At 44.6% G+C, this 18,438-nt stretch overlaps 2 protein-coding genes across 3 annotated transcripts in view; one reads left to right on the top strand and one right to left on the bottom strand.

Moving 5' to 3' along the window:
* The first annotated feature begins 730 nt into the window (after window positions 1–730).
* CXCR3 (C-X-C motif chemokine receptor 3) lies at window positions 731–2,817 on the top strand. Of its 2 annotated transcripts, none has more exons than XM_023734644.1 (2): window positions 731–817; window positions 1,729–2,817. In XM_023734644.1, the coding sequence occupies exons 1-2, from the start codon at window positions 731–733 to the stop codon at window positions 2,815–2,817; spliced, it is 1,176 nt and encodes a 391-aa protein (XP_023590412.1). The 2 variants fall into 2 exon arrangements, with proteins under 2 accessions (XP_023590412.1, XP_012412074.1); XM_012556620.2 differs by lacking the exon at window positions 731–817 and adding an exon at window positions 899–923.
* Window positions 2,818–5,509: 2,692 nt separating this feature from the next.
* GCNA (germ cell nuclear acidic peptidase) overlaps window positions 5,510–18,438 on the bottom strand; it is a 58,595-nt gene continuing 45,666 nt past the window's right edge. Inside the window, exons 8-11 of the mRNA XM_023734700.1 lie at window positions 8,529–8,673; window positions 7,143–7,281; window positions 6,332–6,536; window positions 5,510–6,041 (exon numbers count right to left, since the gene is read on the bottom strand). Coding sequence (XP_023590468.1) covers window positions 5,792–6,041; window positions 6,332–6,536; window positions 7,143–7,281; window positions 8,529–8,673 — 739 coding nt within the window. The 3' untranslated portion in view covers window positions 5,510–5,791. The remainder of the gene's footprint in view (window positions 6,042–6,331; window positions 6,537–7,142; window positions 7,282–8,528; window positions 8,674–18,438) is intronic.

The raw sequence follows: 18,438 nt of genomic DNA, 5'->3' as shown, positions 1-18,438 counted from the left end.
AGAAAGTCAGACAGCCATGGGTTGGGTCCTAGCGCCCACTCTTACTTGCTGTATGTGGTGAAAGCCTTTCCCCTTTCTGGGTCTGTTTCACCAGTACCACCGGGATGCTCACTCTACCTCACAGGGGAATTGTGTGGTTGGAATGAGGCAGTACCAGAGAGGGCACCTAAAATAGCACCAAGCACATAGACAGTTCTTAACCAGTAGTTCCCTTTCCTTTCTCCTATGGATTAGTGGGGAGGGCCTATGGGAAACACCTAGATTTAATGTGATAGATCCTTTAAAATATTTTAATTGTTTTAAGAAGTTTACTCTCATTTACAGACTTAACCCATTTAGCAATCCATTCTTTACACTCATGCAAAGATTAACTCCAGCCCAGGACAGATGAGCACAAATTCCAATTTCTTGAGCACTGACCAGACCAGTGCAGGAGAAGCCAGTCTGGCTCCTGGCAGTAGGGCTTCCCTTCCGGTCCCAGCTGTGTGGCTTTCCCTCCCTCCTCAGAGAATCTTCCCCTACCCAACCAGCCCCTGCCCTTTCCTAGGGCCCAGACTTTCTGGCCCTAGGCCTGTTGCCACCTCTTCCACAGCAGTTTCACTTAGCCAGGACAGTGACAGGGAAAAGAACCTTTGTGGCCTTGGGTCTCAGTAGGTCTGGTGTAGATCACCCCATGGAAGAGGCTGCTATTGTGAGCCGTGCAAAACCCTCACTTCCTCTGTTGTAGCGCATGTTCCCAACCACAAGCACCCAAGCAGAGGGACAGGCAGCACGCAGCCCCAGCTGCCAGAGCACCAGCCCAGCAATGGACCCTGAGGTAAGTGCTGCTGCCTAGCCCAGCCAGGCCACAGCTCTGAGGGTGAACCCAGAACACCAGGGAAACTTCAAGGCTGACCCACAATCCAGGGCTTCCAAACGGCTGGGTGAGTAGGCAGAAGCTGCAGATCTTCGGGTGGAAGAAGCACTGGTTGGGGAATTGGGAAGCCAGCTTGGCCACTGACTTGCTGTATGACTATGGACATGTCTCCTCTCCTCTCTGGCTTTGGTAACTCGGCTGCAAACATGCAGAGGGTAGAGGCTCAACCTCGATGACCTGTAAGGTTCCCTTCAGCTTTGACTTTGAACTTTGACTCTTATATGCTGGATAGAATTGGCACTGGGGAAGCCTGCATCTCTGGGATAGATGAGGAGGTAGGTAATATTCTAGTGGAACTATTCTATTTCCACTAGAGCTGGGTGGGAGAGCCCTCAGTGGGCAAGCCTCGGTGTGGGGGACAGGAAAGGACTGGGGCAGAAATTGTGTTTGGGAGCTGTGGTGATTTGTACAGAAGCCCCCATGGCGACAGGAATTTGGTGTCCCCAGACAAGGGCTGAGGAGGGGACTGTGGGGAAGCACCTGGGTGACTGAACTAGGCATGGCCAGGGCACTGAGAGCAGCAAGCAGTGAGGGAAGAGTAAGAACAGAGGAGAGAGTATAGGGAGAGTTCTTGGCACAGGAGAATCCCTCGGCCAACGGATGGCCCAGAAAGGTGAGAGAGAAGTTGCTTTTAAGAAGGGAAGTTTACATCACAGAGCCCACGTGGGGCAGATGGGGTTCATATGGAAGAAAAGGGTTGACAGTTACAGGGCCTGCCTTACAGAGAAGATACCCTCAAAAACCACTCATCAGACTAAATAGCGGAGGAGTGATTGCAAAGGCGCTTACACAGTCCCTCCCTCCCTCCACAGATGAGCAAACACCAAGTGCTAGATGCCTCTGATTTTGCCTTCCTGGAAAACTATACCTCTTCCTATGACTATGAAGAAAACGAGACCGACTCCTGCTGTGCCTCCCCACCCTGCCCACAGGATTTCAGCCTGAACTTTGACCGGGCCTTCCTGCCAGCCCTCTATGGGCTCCTCTTTCTGCTGGGGCTGCTGGGCAATGGTGCAGTGGCAGCCGTGCTGCTGAGCCAACGGGCGGCCCTGAGCAGCACCGACACCTTCCTGTTTCACTTGGCCGTGGCTGACGCACTGCTGGTGCTGACCCTCCCGCTCTGGGCAGTGGATGCTGCTGTCCAGTGGGTCTTCGGCTCTGGCCTCTGCAAAGTGGCAGGTGCTCTCTTCAACATCAACTTCTATGCAGGGGCCCTCCTGTTGGCCTGTATCAGCTTTGACCGTTACCTGAGCATAGTGCATGCCACCCAGCTCTACCGCCGGGGCCCCCCAGGCCGCGTGGCCCTCACCTGTGTAGTGGTCTGGGGGCTCTGTCTGCTCTTTGCCCTCCCAGAACTGATCTTCCTGTCAGCCCACCATGACGAGCGCCTCAATGCCACCCACTGCCAGTACAACTTCCCTCAGGTGGGCCGCACAGCTCTGCGAATGCTGCAGCTGGTTGCTGGTTTTCTGCTGCCCCTGCTGGTCATGGCCTACTGCTATGCCCGCATCCTGGCTGTGCTGCTGGTCTCCAGGGGCCAACGGCGGCTGCGAGCCATGCGGCTGGTGGTGATGGTAGTGGTGGCCTTTGCCCTCTGCTGGACGCCCTACCACCTAGTGGTGCTGGTGGACACCCTCATGGACCTGGGGGCCTTAGCCCGCAACTGTGGGCAAGAAAGTCGTGTTGACGTGGCCAAGTCAGTCACCTCAGGCCTGGGCTATATGCACTGCTGCCTCAACCCGCTGTTGTACGCCTTTGTGGGTGTCAAGTTCCGAGAACGTATGTGGATACTGCTTATGCGCCTGGGTTGCCCTGGCCAGAGATGGCACCAGCGGCAGCCTTCTTCCTACCGGGATTCATCCTGGTCAGAGACCACAGAGGCCTCCTATTCAGGCTTATGAGGCTAGAAATGGGGGCTCCCCTTTCACTCACCCAGCCTGACCCCACCCATACTCCAGGCTTCTCCCCGCCTTCTCTGCTGGGCTGTCTCTGGCTCTCCCCATAGCTTTGCCTCCTAGGCACAGTACTCTGGGGCTCGTTGGCAGCCCCAGCACTGTCAGGTCTCCCACTTCTGAGGTCCTGGCACCCTCACTCCTACTGCTTCAGAGGTGGCTGCCTTCCAGCCCAGCTACCTTGGCTGCCTGGAACCCTGTTGCCCTTCTAATTCAGTAACTATAACTTGGCCTTCCCCACATGCAAACAACACAGAGGAACGGGCCCCTGTGGGGCCTTCGTCCAGACCTCCTGCTTATTAGTAATTGTGACTATGATTCCCAGCCCCTCTGTATTTGTTCACTTTTATTTTATGTCTAAAATCTTGCTTAAAACTTTTCAATAAACAAGCTCATCAGGACCAGGGTGTGTGAGTACATCAATCCAGTCAGCCCTACCTGGGCTCTGAGGATACACTTGCTGCTTCTTCCCACCTGGCCCTGGGTCTGGGCCAACGCACCCTGTCTCTGTGAACGCCTGTCTGCAGTCTTCTTGGCCCTCCTGGTAGTCACAGGGAAGCACCCAGACACACTGGCACAGGGTAAGCACTCGGCTAGTTGGTTGGCTGGACACTGTCTAGGCATAATTTGGGAAAGGGGCCTTCAGCCATAAATAAGATGTAGTCTTGTGCTCCAGAAGGGAGAAGCAGAGGGCTAGCAGGGAAGAAACAGCAAGAACTAACAATATCAGGCAATACCTATGCCATGAGGCAAGTAAGTGACATATAGACAGTAAACATGAAGGCTCAGAGCATGGGGGCTGAGCCATTTGGGAAGTTATCCTGAAGACAGAGAACTTAACAGGCCTAAAAGGGCAGGCGGTATTTCCAAAGGTAGACAGAAAGAAAGACAGTGTTTCCAGCAGAGGGAAGGCTGAAAACAGCAATGCTTACTGGAGGAATTATAAATGGTCCCAAGTGGTTAGAGTCAAGAGTTCGGGTAGGAAAAGGGCGGAAAGACTCAAAGTTGGTTTGGGATCAGCTGATGGAGTCATTGAGACCAGTTCGAAAGCTGTAGTGGTTATTCAGGTGAGAGGTGATGCAGGCCCTTACTAGGGAAAGGTCAGTGGGATTGAAGAAAAGCCAGAAGATTAGATGCTTTACCAAAAGTAACAAGCACATGGGCCACCTGGAAGCATGGGTGGGCTGTAGGGAGCACGTTTCCATGACAACAGCTGACATTGTATGAAGTGGAAGAAATAACCAGGGCTTCCCATTAGGGCAGGTGACAGGGCTACTGATCTCTCTTTGCAGAGGCAGATCCACTGCACTGGTTCACCCTACTGAAGTCACTGATGTGCCATGGTCCAGTTTCACATGCTGGCCGGGCCCTTGCTGAGGCTGCAGATAGGCTGGAGGTGGGAATGGGGTGGAGGAATTAGAAGATTTAGCTAGGGAAGCCTGTGTTAGGCTTCAGTTTGTGGCCATTAAAAGAACACTCTAAGCATCTACAAAATGAAGGAAGGAAACGACGGCATAACACATTCAACAAACAGTATAAACTGCCGTAAGAATTATCAGCAGTGCTGGACTAGTAAAGATATTTGTGCTAGGCAGAATAAATGGCCCCTCAAAGATGTCCACATCCTAATCCCTAGAACTTGTGAATATGTTACCTTACATGGCAAAAGGGAATTAAGGTTGCTAATCATCTGGCCTTAAAATAGACTTACAATTCCTCAAATAAATAAGATTATCCCCAACCAACGTCACAAAACAATTTGCATATAAATTTTTGAACAATAAACTAATTTGTGCTATAAACTTTTACCTAAAACACAATTAAAAAAAAGATGATCCTGGATTATCCAGGTGGGTCCAATGTAATCACAAAGGTGGTTAAAAGTGAAAGCAGGAGGCAGGAGAGAAGATAAAGTCAGAGACAGAGATGTGACAACGGAAGCAGGGTCAGAGAGATGCTACCTTGCTGGCTTGGAAGAGGGAGGGAGGGGCCATGAGCCAAGGAAAGCAGGTGGCCTCTATTGGCCGGAAAAGAAAAGGGATTGGATTCTCCCCTACAGCTTCCAGAAAGGAACACAGCCCTGCTGACACCTTGATTTTAGCCCCATGGGACCCGTAATGGACTTCTGACCTACAGAACTGTAAGATAATAAATTCGTGCCATTTTCAGCCACTAGATTTGTGGAAATTTGTTACAGCAGTAGTAGAAAACTAAACTAAAACCATGTGGATTCCAGTCGACATCCTGGATATCTCCTAGAAGTGGGGAGGCTACTGACAAACTTAGGGGCAGTCAAAAAAATCAGAGAAACAGAATGGAGAGTGCTTCAGACACATCCTGGAACACTTCAGATGTCCAGAGTCTTGGACAAAAGACCCAAAGGTTTGTTCTGCTCTTGGGACAAGGTGTCAGTGAACAAACTCCGCCAACAAGTGAAATGCGGAAAACACTTCATTTTATTTTAGGAACAGTTACACGGCTCAGATGGCTTCATTCAATGTCAACAGCAACTAAATTGATGAAACATGTTTGTCTGTTATTTACAGGTAAGTGTAACAGATTACATCTGAGAGCAGTCCTGGTTTTGTAGGGCTGCCTTTAAAACTTGTTCTATTTCCAGCATTATTCTCATTCTCTCAACCTGCCACTCTAAAAAACTCGTTTTTTGTTTGCATTTTGTTCTACACGTTAAAACTATGGAGTTAAAATTAAGACCCAGGATGGATCCAAAAGGGCCTTAGGGTACTGTCAAGGCCACAAAATGGATCCCCAGTTAAGAACAATCATCGTTAACAATATGAACCCCAAAATAGTATTTAATCTCTAATATTTGCTACTTCACAGAAACTAAGAGTTGTTTTTTTTTTTAAAGCTTCTTAACCAATAGAGGACTCTGCCTGCATAAATCTACTCTCAGATAACCTCAACGATCTCGGTTTTGTTTACTTGCGATATAATCTTTGCTGAGCTTTTTCATCACATCGCCATGACCCTTCCCTGCCATCTCCTGTTTAACAACTCTGTAATTCTCCTGCACATATTTAGCAAATGGTCTCACATGGGGCTCAATAGGGGTTCCATCTTTGCGAGTTAATGGCAGCACAACCAGAGAGCCACTGCATCTAGCACAGATAAAGCGTTTGGTGTTCAATGATCTGGTGTAGCGGCCAACCCTAGGAAGGAAAGAGATCCCACAAAAAAAGAAGTCAGTCATTGTACCTCAACATCATCTCTGAGCTGTTGGCCTTGGGCCCAAAGCAAGAATTTTCTGTGAAACACCAAGCAGTGGCAGTGGTCAGGCAGGCTCAAGTTCAGGGAAATAATGGAGAGAGAGAACATGGATTTAAGGGGCAGAGTGGTTTTACTCCTCAAGTCAGATAGCTATCTAATAAAATCACTGAAGAGCCACTTGGAGGCTGCAGTAATAGCATAATAGGAAAAAGTCCAAGGAGAAGGGTCTTACCTGGATTTGCACTGAGTACATTCATAATGAATCCTGTAGTTAATCTTGTAGTTATGGCAACGGGTGACCCTGGGCAGCTCTGGGTGTACCATATTGGATTTGTTGGCATAATACTTCCATGTGTCACCATGAGAATCTCGGACACCATCGAGTAGCCAGGAGGCTGCATGGCATATTTCATGGATCAAAGTATCCCGGAGTCGGTCTTGTGAAGAAGAATGAAAAGAAACTATGAGTTTAACCAATTCTCTTCTAGTCCGCTACCCAACAACCCCTAGACTCTCAACCCAATCAGACACAAAGCCACCTTACATAAGCATATGCAGAAAGGCATGGGTGTTAGTTCCCAGGATTTTGAAAGTGAAATTTCCATCTACTTCAATCTGATCTCATGAATAGCAGAGAGCCTTAGGTCAGGTACTATATTCAGCAAGTCTTTTCATAGCAGCTCCAATGCGTTCATCTTTTTGTGGGGGCACTGCTAGAAATACAGCCATGTGAAACATGGATTCTGCCCTTTGGGAACTTAAGTGTACTGGATGGGAAGCAATCACAATGGCCATGGGATTTGGTTAGGGCAATGCAGAGGGGAAGTCATGCCTAGTAGAGATTGACAAGTTGGATTTTCAGGGGTGGTGAGACATCCAATAATAATGTCCTACGAGCAACAGACAGTAAGCCTGTCCACACAGGAATAACAGTTAAGGCTGTGACAGTCTGTTAGATAATACCAGCATCAAAGAGCAATTTAACAGACAATGTATCAAAAGGAAAACACACAGCAGTAAAGCCACCCTGCTACTGCTATCACCTGCTGAGTCACAGACTTTTACAGCAATCTCAATCTTGGCATAGCGCTCCTTCTTCGGGTGCTTTGTCTCGCCAGTTGTGCATAAGCCAGCAGTTCTAAGCATCTTTTTATTCCAGCCTATCTCTATTTTCTCTGGCAGCTGAGAACAAAAAGCAAATGGAATAAGTCAGAAAGCAGTTGTAAGCAGATGAGAAAATATTAATTCAAGAGTTTTTCTCTCTCTAATAAAAAAAAATAAGAGGAATTTTTTTCTCCCCCACGTTCTTGGCTTTTTTGATTTTGAGAAGACATCTATTCAAAGGGCACACAAATCTAAACAGTGTGGGGTTGAATAAAAGCCAAGTTGAAGCCCAGTTAAAGACAACCAATAGGCACTCAGGACACAAGGGAGATTTTTGAGACCAAGTGAACGCAGGATTTGTGCTCCCTTACATGGAGACAAAACAGTCTGGAGCAGCCTGCTGAGGTGGGAGACAAGACTATGTGTAAGAATGCTTAGGTAAAACTGAAACTGCAACTCAGAACACTTCAGGTTCTGCTAATCAGTCATCTGATGTAACACCACTACCATCAGGAAGAGCATCAAAGGCTGGAACCATTAGGAACATACAAAAACTTTCCTTGCAGAAAATTTTGTCACCAGAGACAACAGTCTGAAAAACCTAATGACCAAAAAGTCTCACTGACCCGATTCTCTCCAATCCAGGCCATACCCCACGCTACTGTCAGATGAATGTCTTTCAAAGCCACTTCATGTCCCATCAAATCCCTGTGCTACGGTGCCTACTGATTTAAATTTAAGCTCCTCTTACCTGATGTTCTAAGCCCTCCATTATCTAGGCATATGCTATCAAATATAACAATAGCTAACATGTATCACTTACTATGTCCTAGCCACTGGTCTAAGCACTTTATGTCTATTAACTTACTTAGGGCTAACAATAATTCTATGAGGTAGTAGGTACTGTTACTGTTCCCATTTTACAGATGAGAAAATTGAAGCAGAGGTTAAGTAATGAGGTCACAGAGCTCTTTCCCATTATTCTTTAGCATGAATCCTCTTTTCCAAATAGTCAAGCCTTAAGACATGCCCTCTCCCCCATCATTGTTTTCTCCACTGCTCAGTCTTTAAGAACCAGAACAAGTCTCACTTCCTCTTTCAGGCAATCCTCTTTCCTGACTCCTCAGGCTCTCAGTGATTTCTCCCTCTGCTGCTCTCCTGTGGTAATAATGGTTTCTACCTTTCATGTATGCATGTCTTATCTTTCCATCTAAATTGACACTTCTTAAAGGCAGTAAATGCACATAGTTAGCATGTCTGTACCACACAGCACACAACAGTGCTGGGCATATAGCAGGTGCTCAGTACTCATTTATTGATCCTACCTTTTTGTCAAAGACAGAGCTGTTAAAGAGGTTGTAGATTTTCTGAACCAGCTCATCCTTATTTTGCTTGAAATTCTTTCCAGAATACTGTTTTGAGTTCTCAAGATCAAGCAAGAAACATCCAGGTATTTTGCACACAGAATTCCTACAAAGGTAAATTCAACTGAGTTTTATGTAGCTAAAGAAATACATAGAAGAAACGCATACATAAAGAGCATGTCAAAAGAGACTTTAGAAACTTGCTGGTTCTTCTTCCTCTTCCAGCTGCTTATAGGAACCTATGTCCCAAGGATCCATTCATAGCCTTTTTCTCTTCACTCCTTGCACATTCTCATAGATATGGAGTCCATGGTTTCAACCTCAACAGGAATGATCCCCACACGTGTACCTTCAGATTGGTTCTCTCTCCTGAGATCCTATTCTGAACTGACAAGTACCCAATTCAAATTTCCAACTGACTAACATAAGTATAACTCCAGCTCAACATGTTTACCAAACTTCTGTTATGACAGGTTGAAAACCTCATAGGCATTTTTAAAATCTATTTTTCTGGGGACTTCGGAAAGATGGCAGCATAAACAGACCATTGCTGCGACCCTCCCCCACAAATAGAAGAAATACAACAAGGAAATGGTGCTCAGCTTTGAGGGACTCTGAATCAGGGAGCAGAGGAAAGCAGCGGTGAATTGCAGACAGGCAAGAATCAACAAATCAACAACTAGCTGCATACTGTAGGAAAATCGCTTCTACCACCATCCCTGCCCCTTCCCCCAGCCACATGGACCACCAGCTGCTGTGAACTGGGGAAGTGGCCCCAGCAACAGAGACTGCTTCCCTAACCACCACACCCCTGTCTATACAAAGAAACAATCAGCCCAAGTTTCTGCTCTAAAATCAACAAGGTAGGCCTCCCCAGGGGTCCGTTTAGAGTGTGCCAGCATGTTCCCCAACCTGGGCAGTTACCTGCACGCCTACTGCGAATTGCTACAGAAGGCCCCTGCAGTGGAGTCTGCTCCCATAGTCAACACTCTACCTGCCTCCTTGTGCACCCCATAGCTAAGGCCTCTGAAACCAACAGGACAAACCTCCCTGGAGGTCAGATTGGGGTAGTCTGTCCCCACTTCCAGTTGGCGCTGAGGACTGCTGAGGCTGCTGTGTGTGAGGAAGAAGGCATCCTGAGTGAAGGCTGCACTGACAGCCAGCAATCTACCTGGGGCGGGGGCAGGGCTCTGACAGCAACAAGGCAGACCTCTGTGGGGATCTGACCAGAGGGTGACACCCCCTCCCCTATGTGGTAGCTGTTGATTGCCAGGCTGTTGCAAACTGCTACAGAAGTCCCCTGTAGTGGCGTCTGCTCCCACAGTCAGCACTCTACCTGCCTCCCCACGCACCCCATGGCTCAGGCCCCTGAAATCAACAGGACAGACCTCCCTGGGAGTCCATTTGGGTCTGTCTGGTCTCCCTTCCTGTCAGTGCTGAGAACTGCTGACGACTAAGGCTGCTGCATGCCAGGAAGCAGGAATACTGAGTGGAGGCTACTCCCACAGCCAATATACTACCAGGGCATCTCTGATATTAACAAGGCAGATCTCCCTGGAGGTCCATTCAGACTGTGACAACCCTCCCTACCCAGTAACCGTCGGCTGCTGGACTGATACAAACTCCTACAGAAAGTCTCCTACAGTGGAGCCAAGAGGCAGGTCATCTAAGTGGAGACTGCTCCCCTACCACCACAGGGTCACTGGGGCTCTGAAACCAACAAGACAGATTTCTCAGAGTTCCTTCTGAGGAGTGCCAGCCCCTCCTCCTCCTGAAACAGAGGAAAGTCTGCCTGTGCTACTTCTGAATACCAGCTCAGATATAAGCAGCCCTCACAGAGCAGGGAAGGAAGACTTGGGCAAAACTGGAGGGCAACACCCAACCCCAAAGGGGGCTCACTGCGTGTGGGATTTCTAGCTGAAATCTTGCTTCCAGAAACAGAGACGGGAAAGGAGTAATAATCAGAGAGGGAGAGAGATCTACGCCCCCTGGTGAATAGATTGATTAGTGCATGATATCTCACCTGAGCGGCTGTGCCTGCTGGTGCACAGATTGATCACAGCATGTTCTCTCTCTGGTGTGTTTGGGAGACATTAAAAATTGAAAACAGAGATCTGGAACTTTTAAATCCTAATTAAACCAGGGAGGGGGAAGGAACTATCACAGAGAGGGAGAGGAAACAGTAAGCAAAGCCCAAATGTTCTGCCAGCCTAAGAGTTTTTGGCAAAAAGTCGTGCAGGCAAAAACACCAAATACTGGGGAGAACTGCCAAGAACAACAACAAAAAAACCCACAAGACACACAAATAAAAAAGAAATGATGGCCCATCCAAATGAACTTGATGAAGGGAGTGAAAGCACACTTAGAGAAGACCGAATAATGAAAAAAAAAAGAAAAATATAATACAACATAAAACATAATTAAAGACTTAAGGGAAAGTATAGACAAAGAGCTAAAAGAAATAAGGAAAACAATGCAAGAACAAAATGAGGATCTAAAAGAAGAGATAGTGCAACTGGAAGGGATATTAACTGAAATAAGAAACACAATAGAAGGACTTAACAACAGATTTAATCAAGCAGAAGAAAAGAATCGGCAAATTAGAGGACAAGATAGTCAAAATTACAGAGCCTGAAGAGCAACAAGAACAGAGGCTCAAGAAGGCTGAGCACAGTTTAATGGAATTATGGGATAACAAGAGACCTAATATACACATCGTGGGAATTCCAGAAGGAAATGAGAGAATGAGACAGAAAGAATATTTAAAGAAATAATGAAAGAAAATTTCCTCAATCTGAGAAAGGACACAAATCTACAATTTCAAGAAGCTCCAACAACCCCAAGCAGGATAAACCCAAAGAGAGCTACACAGAGACATATTATAATTAGGCTCTCAAAAAGTAAAGATAAAGAGAGAATCCTGAAAGCAAACAGTCACATACAAAGGATCCCCAATAAGATTAAGTGCTGATTTCTCCACAGAAACATTGGAGGCTAGAAGGCAATGGAATGATATATTTAAGGTGCTGGAAAAAACAAAACAAAACTGTCAACCAAGAGTGCTATACCCAGAGAAATTGTCCTTCAAGAATGAAGGTGAAATTAAAAAATTCCCAGACAAACCAAAGTTGAGAGAGTTCATATCCACCAGACAGGCCCTACAAAAAATACTAATGAGAGTTCTGTAGAGAGAAGGGAAAAGACACTAGAAAGAAATTCAAAGCTGTACATAGAAGAAAGATCCCTAATAACGGGAACTGCATGGACAAGTATAAGGGCTAGTAATAAGGTATTCCTTCTTGATCATTCTAATTGTTTTGCCATTCATGTTTTTTAATAATAAATACAGTCAGAAGCACATAACGTCTGTTTGGGCAATGTACAACTGCATATACGTCCTTGGTCGCATATCATAACAGAGTTCAGAAATCCACTCCAGCCCTGGGGCAGCAGGGGGAGGGGATCCAGAGCCCATCTGCGGCTGCCTGTCCCACTGTGCTTGCCACAGGCAGGGACCATGCAGACGCCACCAGAGTTGCTGAGGGGGATGCTCTGCCGAGGCTGCTGCCCCAGACACCCTGTGCATGACGCCTGGGCCCAAGGTTGCAACTCCTCCTGTGGTGGCAGCTGCCTAACAGCCCGGGCTGTGACAATGATGGGAGGAGGAGCAGGAAAGGTGGCTGGGGGAGGAGGTGGAAGTGGAGCAGGCAGTGGAGGAGGGGCCAGTGGGGCTGAAAAAGTTTAAAGCCCATTAAGGAGGACGGTGGGCAGGCAGGCAGGAAGGGAAGGGATCAGGTGGCGCGGCAGGCCGGGAGGCAGCCAGCTGAACAGCGAGTGCAGGCGGTGGTGGGTGGGTGGACAGGCGGGAAGAGGTCAGCGGTGGCTCTGGGAGACCAGACGGCGACCACACAGGATCAGCAATGGCAGAGCCAAAGTTTTCACACAGACTCTTGGCGCACCAGTGGCAGCACAGGTCCTGGGCCCATCCAGTGATCATCCTGCATGCCTCTCTCCTGTATATAATATGGTGCTCACACACGTCCAAATCACATAACGTCCTATTTCACAGAACGTATTGAGGATGTTAAAGCAACATATAACTGTATATAAAAAGCAAGGATAAAATTATGTTACAGGGCATAGGAAACATAGAGACACAACTAGTGATAACAACAAGAAAAGGGGGGAGAGAAAGTGTATAGGTATAGAATTTCGTGTACATTACTGAAGTTAAGTTGGTACCAATTTACCCTGCTGTTGTTAGGTGCCGTCCAGTCAGTTCTGATTCATAGCGATCCCATGTACAACAGAACAAAATACTGCCCAGTCCTATGCCATCCTCATAATCATTGCTATGCTTGAGCCCATTGTTGCAGCCACTGTGTCAATCTATCTCATTGAGGGTCTTCCTCTCATTCACTGACCCTCTATTTTACCAAGCATGATGTCCTTCTCCAGGGAGTGGTCCCTCCTGATAACATGTCCAAAGTACGTGAGATGAAGTCTCACCATCCTTGCATCTAAGGAGCATTCCAGCCGTACTTCTTCCAAGACAGATGTGTTCATTCTTCTAGCAGTCCATGGTATACTCAATATTCTTCACCAAAACCATAATTCAAAGGCATCAATTCTTCTTCAGTCTTCCTTATTCATTGCCCAGCTTTTGCATGCATATGAGGCGATTGAAAATACCATGGCTTGGGGCAGGCGAAACTTAGTCCTCAAAATGACATCTTTGCTTTTTAATATTTTAAAGAGGTCTTTTGCAGCAGATTTTTCCAGTGCAACACGTCATTTGATTTCTTGACTGCTGCTTCTATGGGCGTTGAATGTGGATCCAAGTAAAATGAAATCCTTGACAACTTCAATATTTTCTCCATTTATCATGATGTTGCTTATTAGCCCAGTTGTGAGAATTTTTGTTTTCTTTCTGTTGAAGTGTAATCCATGCTGAAGGCTATATAGTCTTTGATCTTCATCAGTAAGTGCTTCAAGTGCTCTTCATTTTCAGCAAGATTGTGTCATCTGCGTATCACAGATTGTTAATGAGTCTTCCTCTAATCCTGATGCCGCATTGTTCTTCATATAGTCCAGTTTCTGGATTATTTGCTCGGCGTACAGATTGAATAAATATGGTAAAAGGATACAACCCTGACACACACCTTTCTTAATTCTAAACCACACAGTATTCCCTTGTTCTGCTTGAATGGCTGCCTCTTGGTCTACGTACAGGTTCCTTATGAGCACAATTAAGTGTTCTGGAATTCCCATTCTTCACAATGTTATCCGTAATTTGTCATGATCCACACAGTCAAAAGCCTCTGCATGGTTAATAAAACACAGATAAACACCTTTCTGGTATTCTCTGCTTTCAACCAAGATCCATCTGTCATCAGCAATGATATCCCTCATTCCACATCATCTTCTGAATCTGGCTTGAATTTCTGGCAGTTCCCTGTCAATGTACTGCTGCAACCACTTTTGAATGATCTTCAGCAAAATTGTACTTGCATGTGATATTAATAATGTTGTTGTTGATAGGTGCCGTTGAGTCAGTTCCAACTCATAGCGACCCTATGTACTACAGAATGAAACACTGCCCGGTCCTGTGCCATGCTCACAATTGTTGTTATGCTTGAATCCATTGTTGCAGCCACTGTGTCAACCCATCTCATTGAGGGTCTTCCTCTTTTTCTCTGACCCTGTACTTTACCAAGCATGATGTCCTTCTCCAGGGACTGATCCTGATAACACGTCCAAAGTATGTAAGACATAGTCTCACCATCCTTGCTTCTAAAGAGCACTCTGGTTGAACTTATTCCAAAATAGATTTGTTCGTTCTTTTGGCAGCCCATGTTATATTCAATATTCTTCGCCAACACCACAATTCAAAGGCGTCAATTCTTCTTCGGTCTTCCTTATTCATTGTCCAGCTTTCACATGCATACCATGCGATTGAAAATACTATGGCTTGGGTCAGGCACATCTTAGTCTTCAAGGTGATATCTTTGCTTTTCAACTTTTTAAAGAGGTCTTTCGCAGCAGATTTGCCCAACACAATGCGTCTCTATTTCTTGACTGCTACTTCTGTGGGTATTGATTGTGGATCCAAGTAAAATGAAATCCTTGACAACTTCAATCTTTTCTCCGTTTAATAATAATAATGTTCCATAATTTCCACATTCTGTTGGATCACCTTTCTTTGGAATAAGCACAAAAATGGATCTCTTCCAGTCAGTTGGCCAGGTGGCTGTCTTCCAAATGTCTTGGCATAGATAAGTGAGTATCTCCAGTGCTGCATACATTTGTTGAAACATCTTAATTGGCATTCTGTCAATTCCCGAAGCCTTGTTTTTCACCAATGCCTTCAGTGAAGCTTGGACTTCTTCCTTCAGTGCCATGCATCCTTGACCATATGCTACCTCCTGAAAGGCTGAACATCGACCAATTCTTTTTGGTACAGTGACTCTGTGTATTCCTTCCATCTGCTTTTGATGCTTCCTGTGTCGTTCAATATTTTGGCCATAGAATCCTTCTATATTGCAACTCAAGGCTTGAATTTTTTCTTCAGTTCTTTCAGCTTGAGAAATGCCAAGCATGTTCTTCCCTTTTGGTTTTTCTAACTCCAGATCTTTGCACATTTCATTATAATACTTTACTTTGTCTTCTCCAGCCACCCTTTCAAATCTTCTGCTCAGCTCTGATCTCTTCTTTCACTTCCATTTGCTTTAGCTGCTCTGTGTTCAAGAACAAGTTTCAGAGTCTCTTCTGACATCCATTTTGGTCTTTTCTTTCTTTCTTGTCTTTTTAATGACCTTTTGCTTTCTTCATCTATGATGTCCTTGATGTCATCCCACAACTTGTCTGGTCTTCAGTCATTAGTGTTCCATGCATCAAATCCATTCTTGAGATTGTCTCCAAATTCAGGTGGGATATACCCAAGGTCGTATTTTGGCTCTCGTGGACTTGTTTTAATTGTCTTCATCTTCAACTTGAACTTGCATATGAGCAATTGATGTTATGTTCTGCAGTCAGCCCCTGGCTTTCTTCTGACTGATGATATTGAGCTTCTCCATTGTCTCTTTCCACAGATGTAATTGATTTGATTCCCATGTATTCCATCCAGCGAGGACCACATATATAGTCACCATTTATGTTGTTGAAAAAAGGTATTTGCAATGAATAAACCATTGGTTTTGCAAAATTCTATCATGTGAGCTCCAGTGTTGTTTCTATCACCAAGACCATATTTTCCAACTACCGATCCTTCTTCATTTCCAACTTTCCCATTCCAATCACCAGTAATTATCAATGCATCTTGATTTGCATGTTTGATCAATTTCAGACAGCAGAAGTTGGTAAAAATCTTCAATTTCTTTATCTTTGGTGTTAATGGTTGGTGCGTAAATTGGAATAGTCATATTAACTGGTCTTCCTTGTAGGTGTATGGATATTATCTTATCACTGACAGCGTTGTACTTCAGGATAGATCTTGAAATATTCTTTTTGATGATGAATACAAATAGGTTGAAAATGAAAGGATGGAAAATAATATTCCATGTAAATAATAACCAAAAGAGAGCTGGGGTGGCAATCTTACTATCAGGCAAAGTAGACTTTAAGACAAAATCTGTTAGAAGAGATAAAAATGGACATTATATAGTGACAAAAGGTCAGTTCATCAAGAAGATTTAACAATCATAAATATATATGCACCCAACATCAGAGCACCTAAATATATAAAGCAAACACTCATAGAATTAAAGGGAGAGATAGATAGCACTACAATCATAGTTGGAGACTTCAATACACCACTTTCAATATTGGGCACAACATCTAGAAAGAAGATCAACAAGGAAACAGAGGACCTGAATGATATTATAAACCAACTTAGCAGACACATATACAACATGCCACTTAACAACAGCACAATATACATTCAACTTCAGAGTACATGGAGCATTTTCCAGGATAGACCACATTAGGTCACAAAGTAAGTCTCTGTAAATTTAAAAAGATTGAAATGATACAAAATATTTTCTCCAACTACAATGGAGTGAATCTAGAAATCAATAACAGAAAATAAAACTAGAAAATACACAAACATATGGAAATTAAACAACATATTATTAAACTACCAATGTGTCAAGGAAGAAATCAAAAGAAACATCACAAATGTGTCAGTCAAATGAAAATGAAAGCACAACATCAAAAAATTATGGGATGCAGTGAAGGCAGTACACAGAGGGAAACTTGTAGCAATAAATATCTACATTAAAAAAATATGGAAAGTAAACAACACACTATTAAACTAGTGCGGTGTAGTGAATTACTTAATATGGCCCTTCTAGCCATAGTCTTTGTGACTCCCACACAAGGATTGGGTAGGACTATGCAAATAAGGCAGTGGCCCAACAAGGGGATTGGACAGCTTTCTGCTAATACAAATAAGATGTATGGAACCTGTGATGGCTAAGGTTATGTGTCAACTTGGCTGGGCCATGATTTTCAGTGGTTTGGCAGTTATGTAATGATGTAGTCATCCTTCATTTTGTGGTCTGATGTAATTGTCTTCCATTTTGTAATCTGATGTAATTATCTTTCATTTTGTGACGTAAATCCTAGCCTCTATGCCTGTGGTTATGATCCCATTTGGGAGTGAACTGTATGTTATGTTAATGAGGTAGAATTAGGGTCCATTATGTTAATGAGGCAGAATTAGCCTTACTAGAGGGTATTACTCAAGTCACCACCTTTTCACTGCCTTGCTCAAAATAAGGGGAGTTTCCTTGAGGGTATGGTCTGCAACCAATATATATATATGAATGTTCTGGCAAAGCTCTCTCTTGCTCTGCATCCTGCATCCACTGTGTCACCATCTGACCTCTGGTTCTCAGAACTTCAGCCAGTCTGACCTGCCAATTTGGGTTCATCAGCCCCTGCAACCGCGTGAACTAGGAGAAGCCTCCAGCCTGATGCCTGACCCACAGATTTGGGACCTGCCAGCCTCCACAACCACGTAAGCCAAATCCTTAATGGTTCGTGACTTCTGTGAAACAAACATTGCAGTGAATTATGAAACCCAAAGACAGTAGGGAAAGTACTGAGGGGAGGAGGAGTAGTTGATGCTAGAGATGATGGAGTGGTCCAGCAGTTTGGAAAAGTGGGACATCTTTAACCTCCACCTCATTGGAAACAGCTTTGTGTTAATCCTTCTAAAAAAAAGTATTCATTCAACCACCAGTGGGTCAAGGAAGAAATCACAAATTTCTTAGAGTCAAATTAAAATGAAAGCACAACATACCAAATCTTATGGGAAACTTATACCAATAAATGCCTATATGAAAAAAGTAGAAAGATTTCAAATCAACAGCCTAACATGACAACTCCAGGAACTAGAAAGAGAAGAGCAAACTAATCCTGGTAGAAATAAAATAAAATCAAAAACAGAAAAACAATAAAGACAATCAACAAAACCAGAAGTTGATTCTTTGAAAAGATGAATAAAATTGAGAAACTTTTAGTTAGACAGACAAAGAAACAAAAAAGATACAAATAAACAAAATAAGAATTGAAAGAGGGGACATTACTACTGACCTGATAGGAAAAAAAAAAAGAGAACTGTGAAGAATATTATGAAAAACCATATGGTATGGAACAGAATTGAGAACCCAGATATAAATCCATCCACCTACGGTCACCTGATCTTCGACAAGGGCCCAAAGTCCATCAGATGGGGAAAAGACAGTCTTATTAACAAATGGTGCTGGCAAAACTGGATATCCATTTGCAAAAAAATGAAACAGGACCCATACCTCACACCGTATACAAAAACTACTTCAAAATGGATCAGAGACCTGAATATAAAGCA

This window comes from Trichechus manatus, unplaced genomic scaffold, assembly GCF_000243295.1.
Source record: "Trichechus manatus latirostris isolate Lorelei unplaced genomic scaffold, TriManLat1.0 scaffold00070, whole genome shotgun sequence".
NCBI lineage: Eukaryota > Metazoa > Chordata > Mammalia > Sirenia > Trichechidae > Trichechus > Trichechus manatus.
Note: the sequence above shows the minus strand (reverse complement) of the source record. Positions and strands in the feature narration are given on the sequence as shown.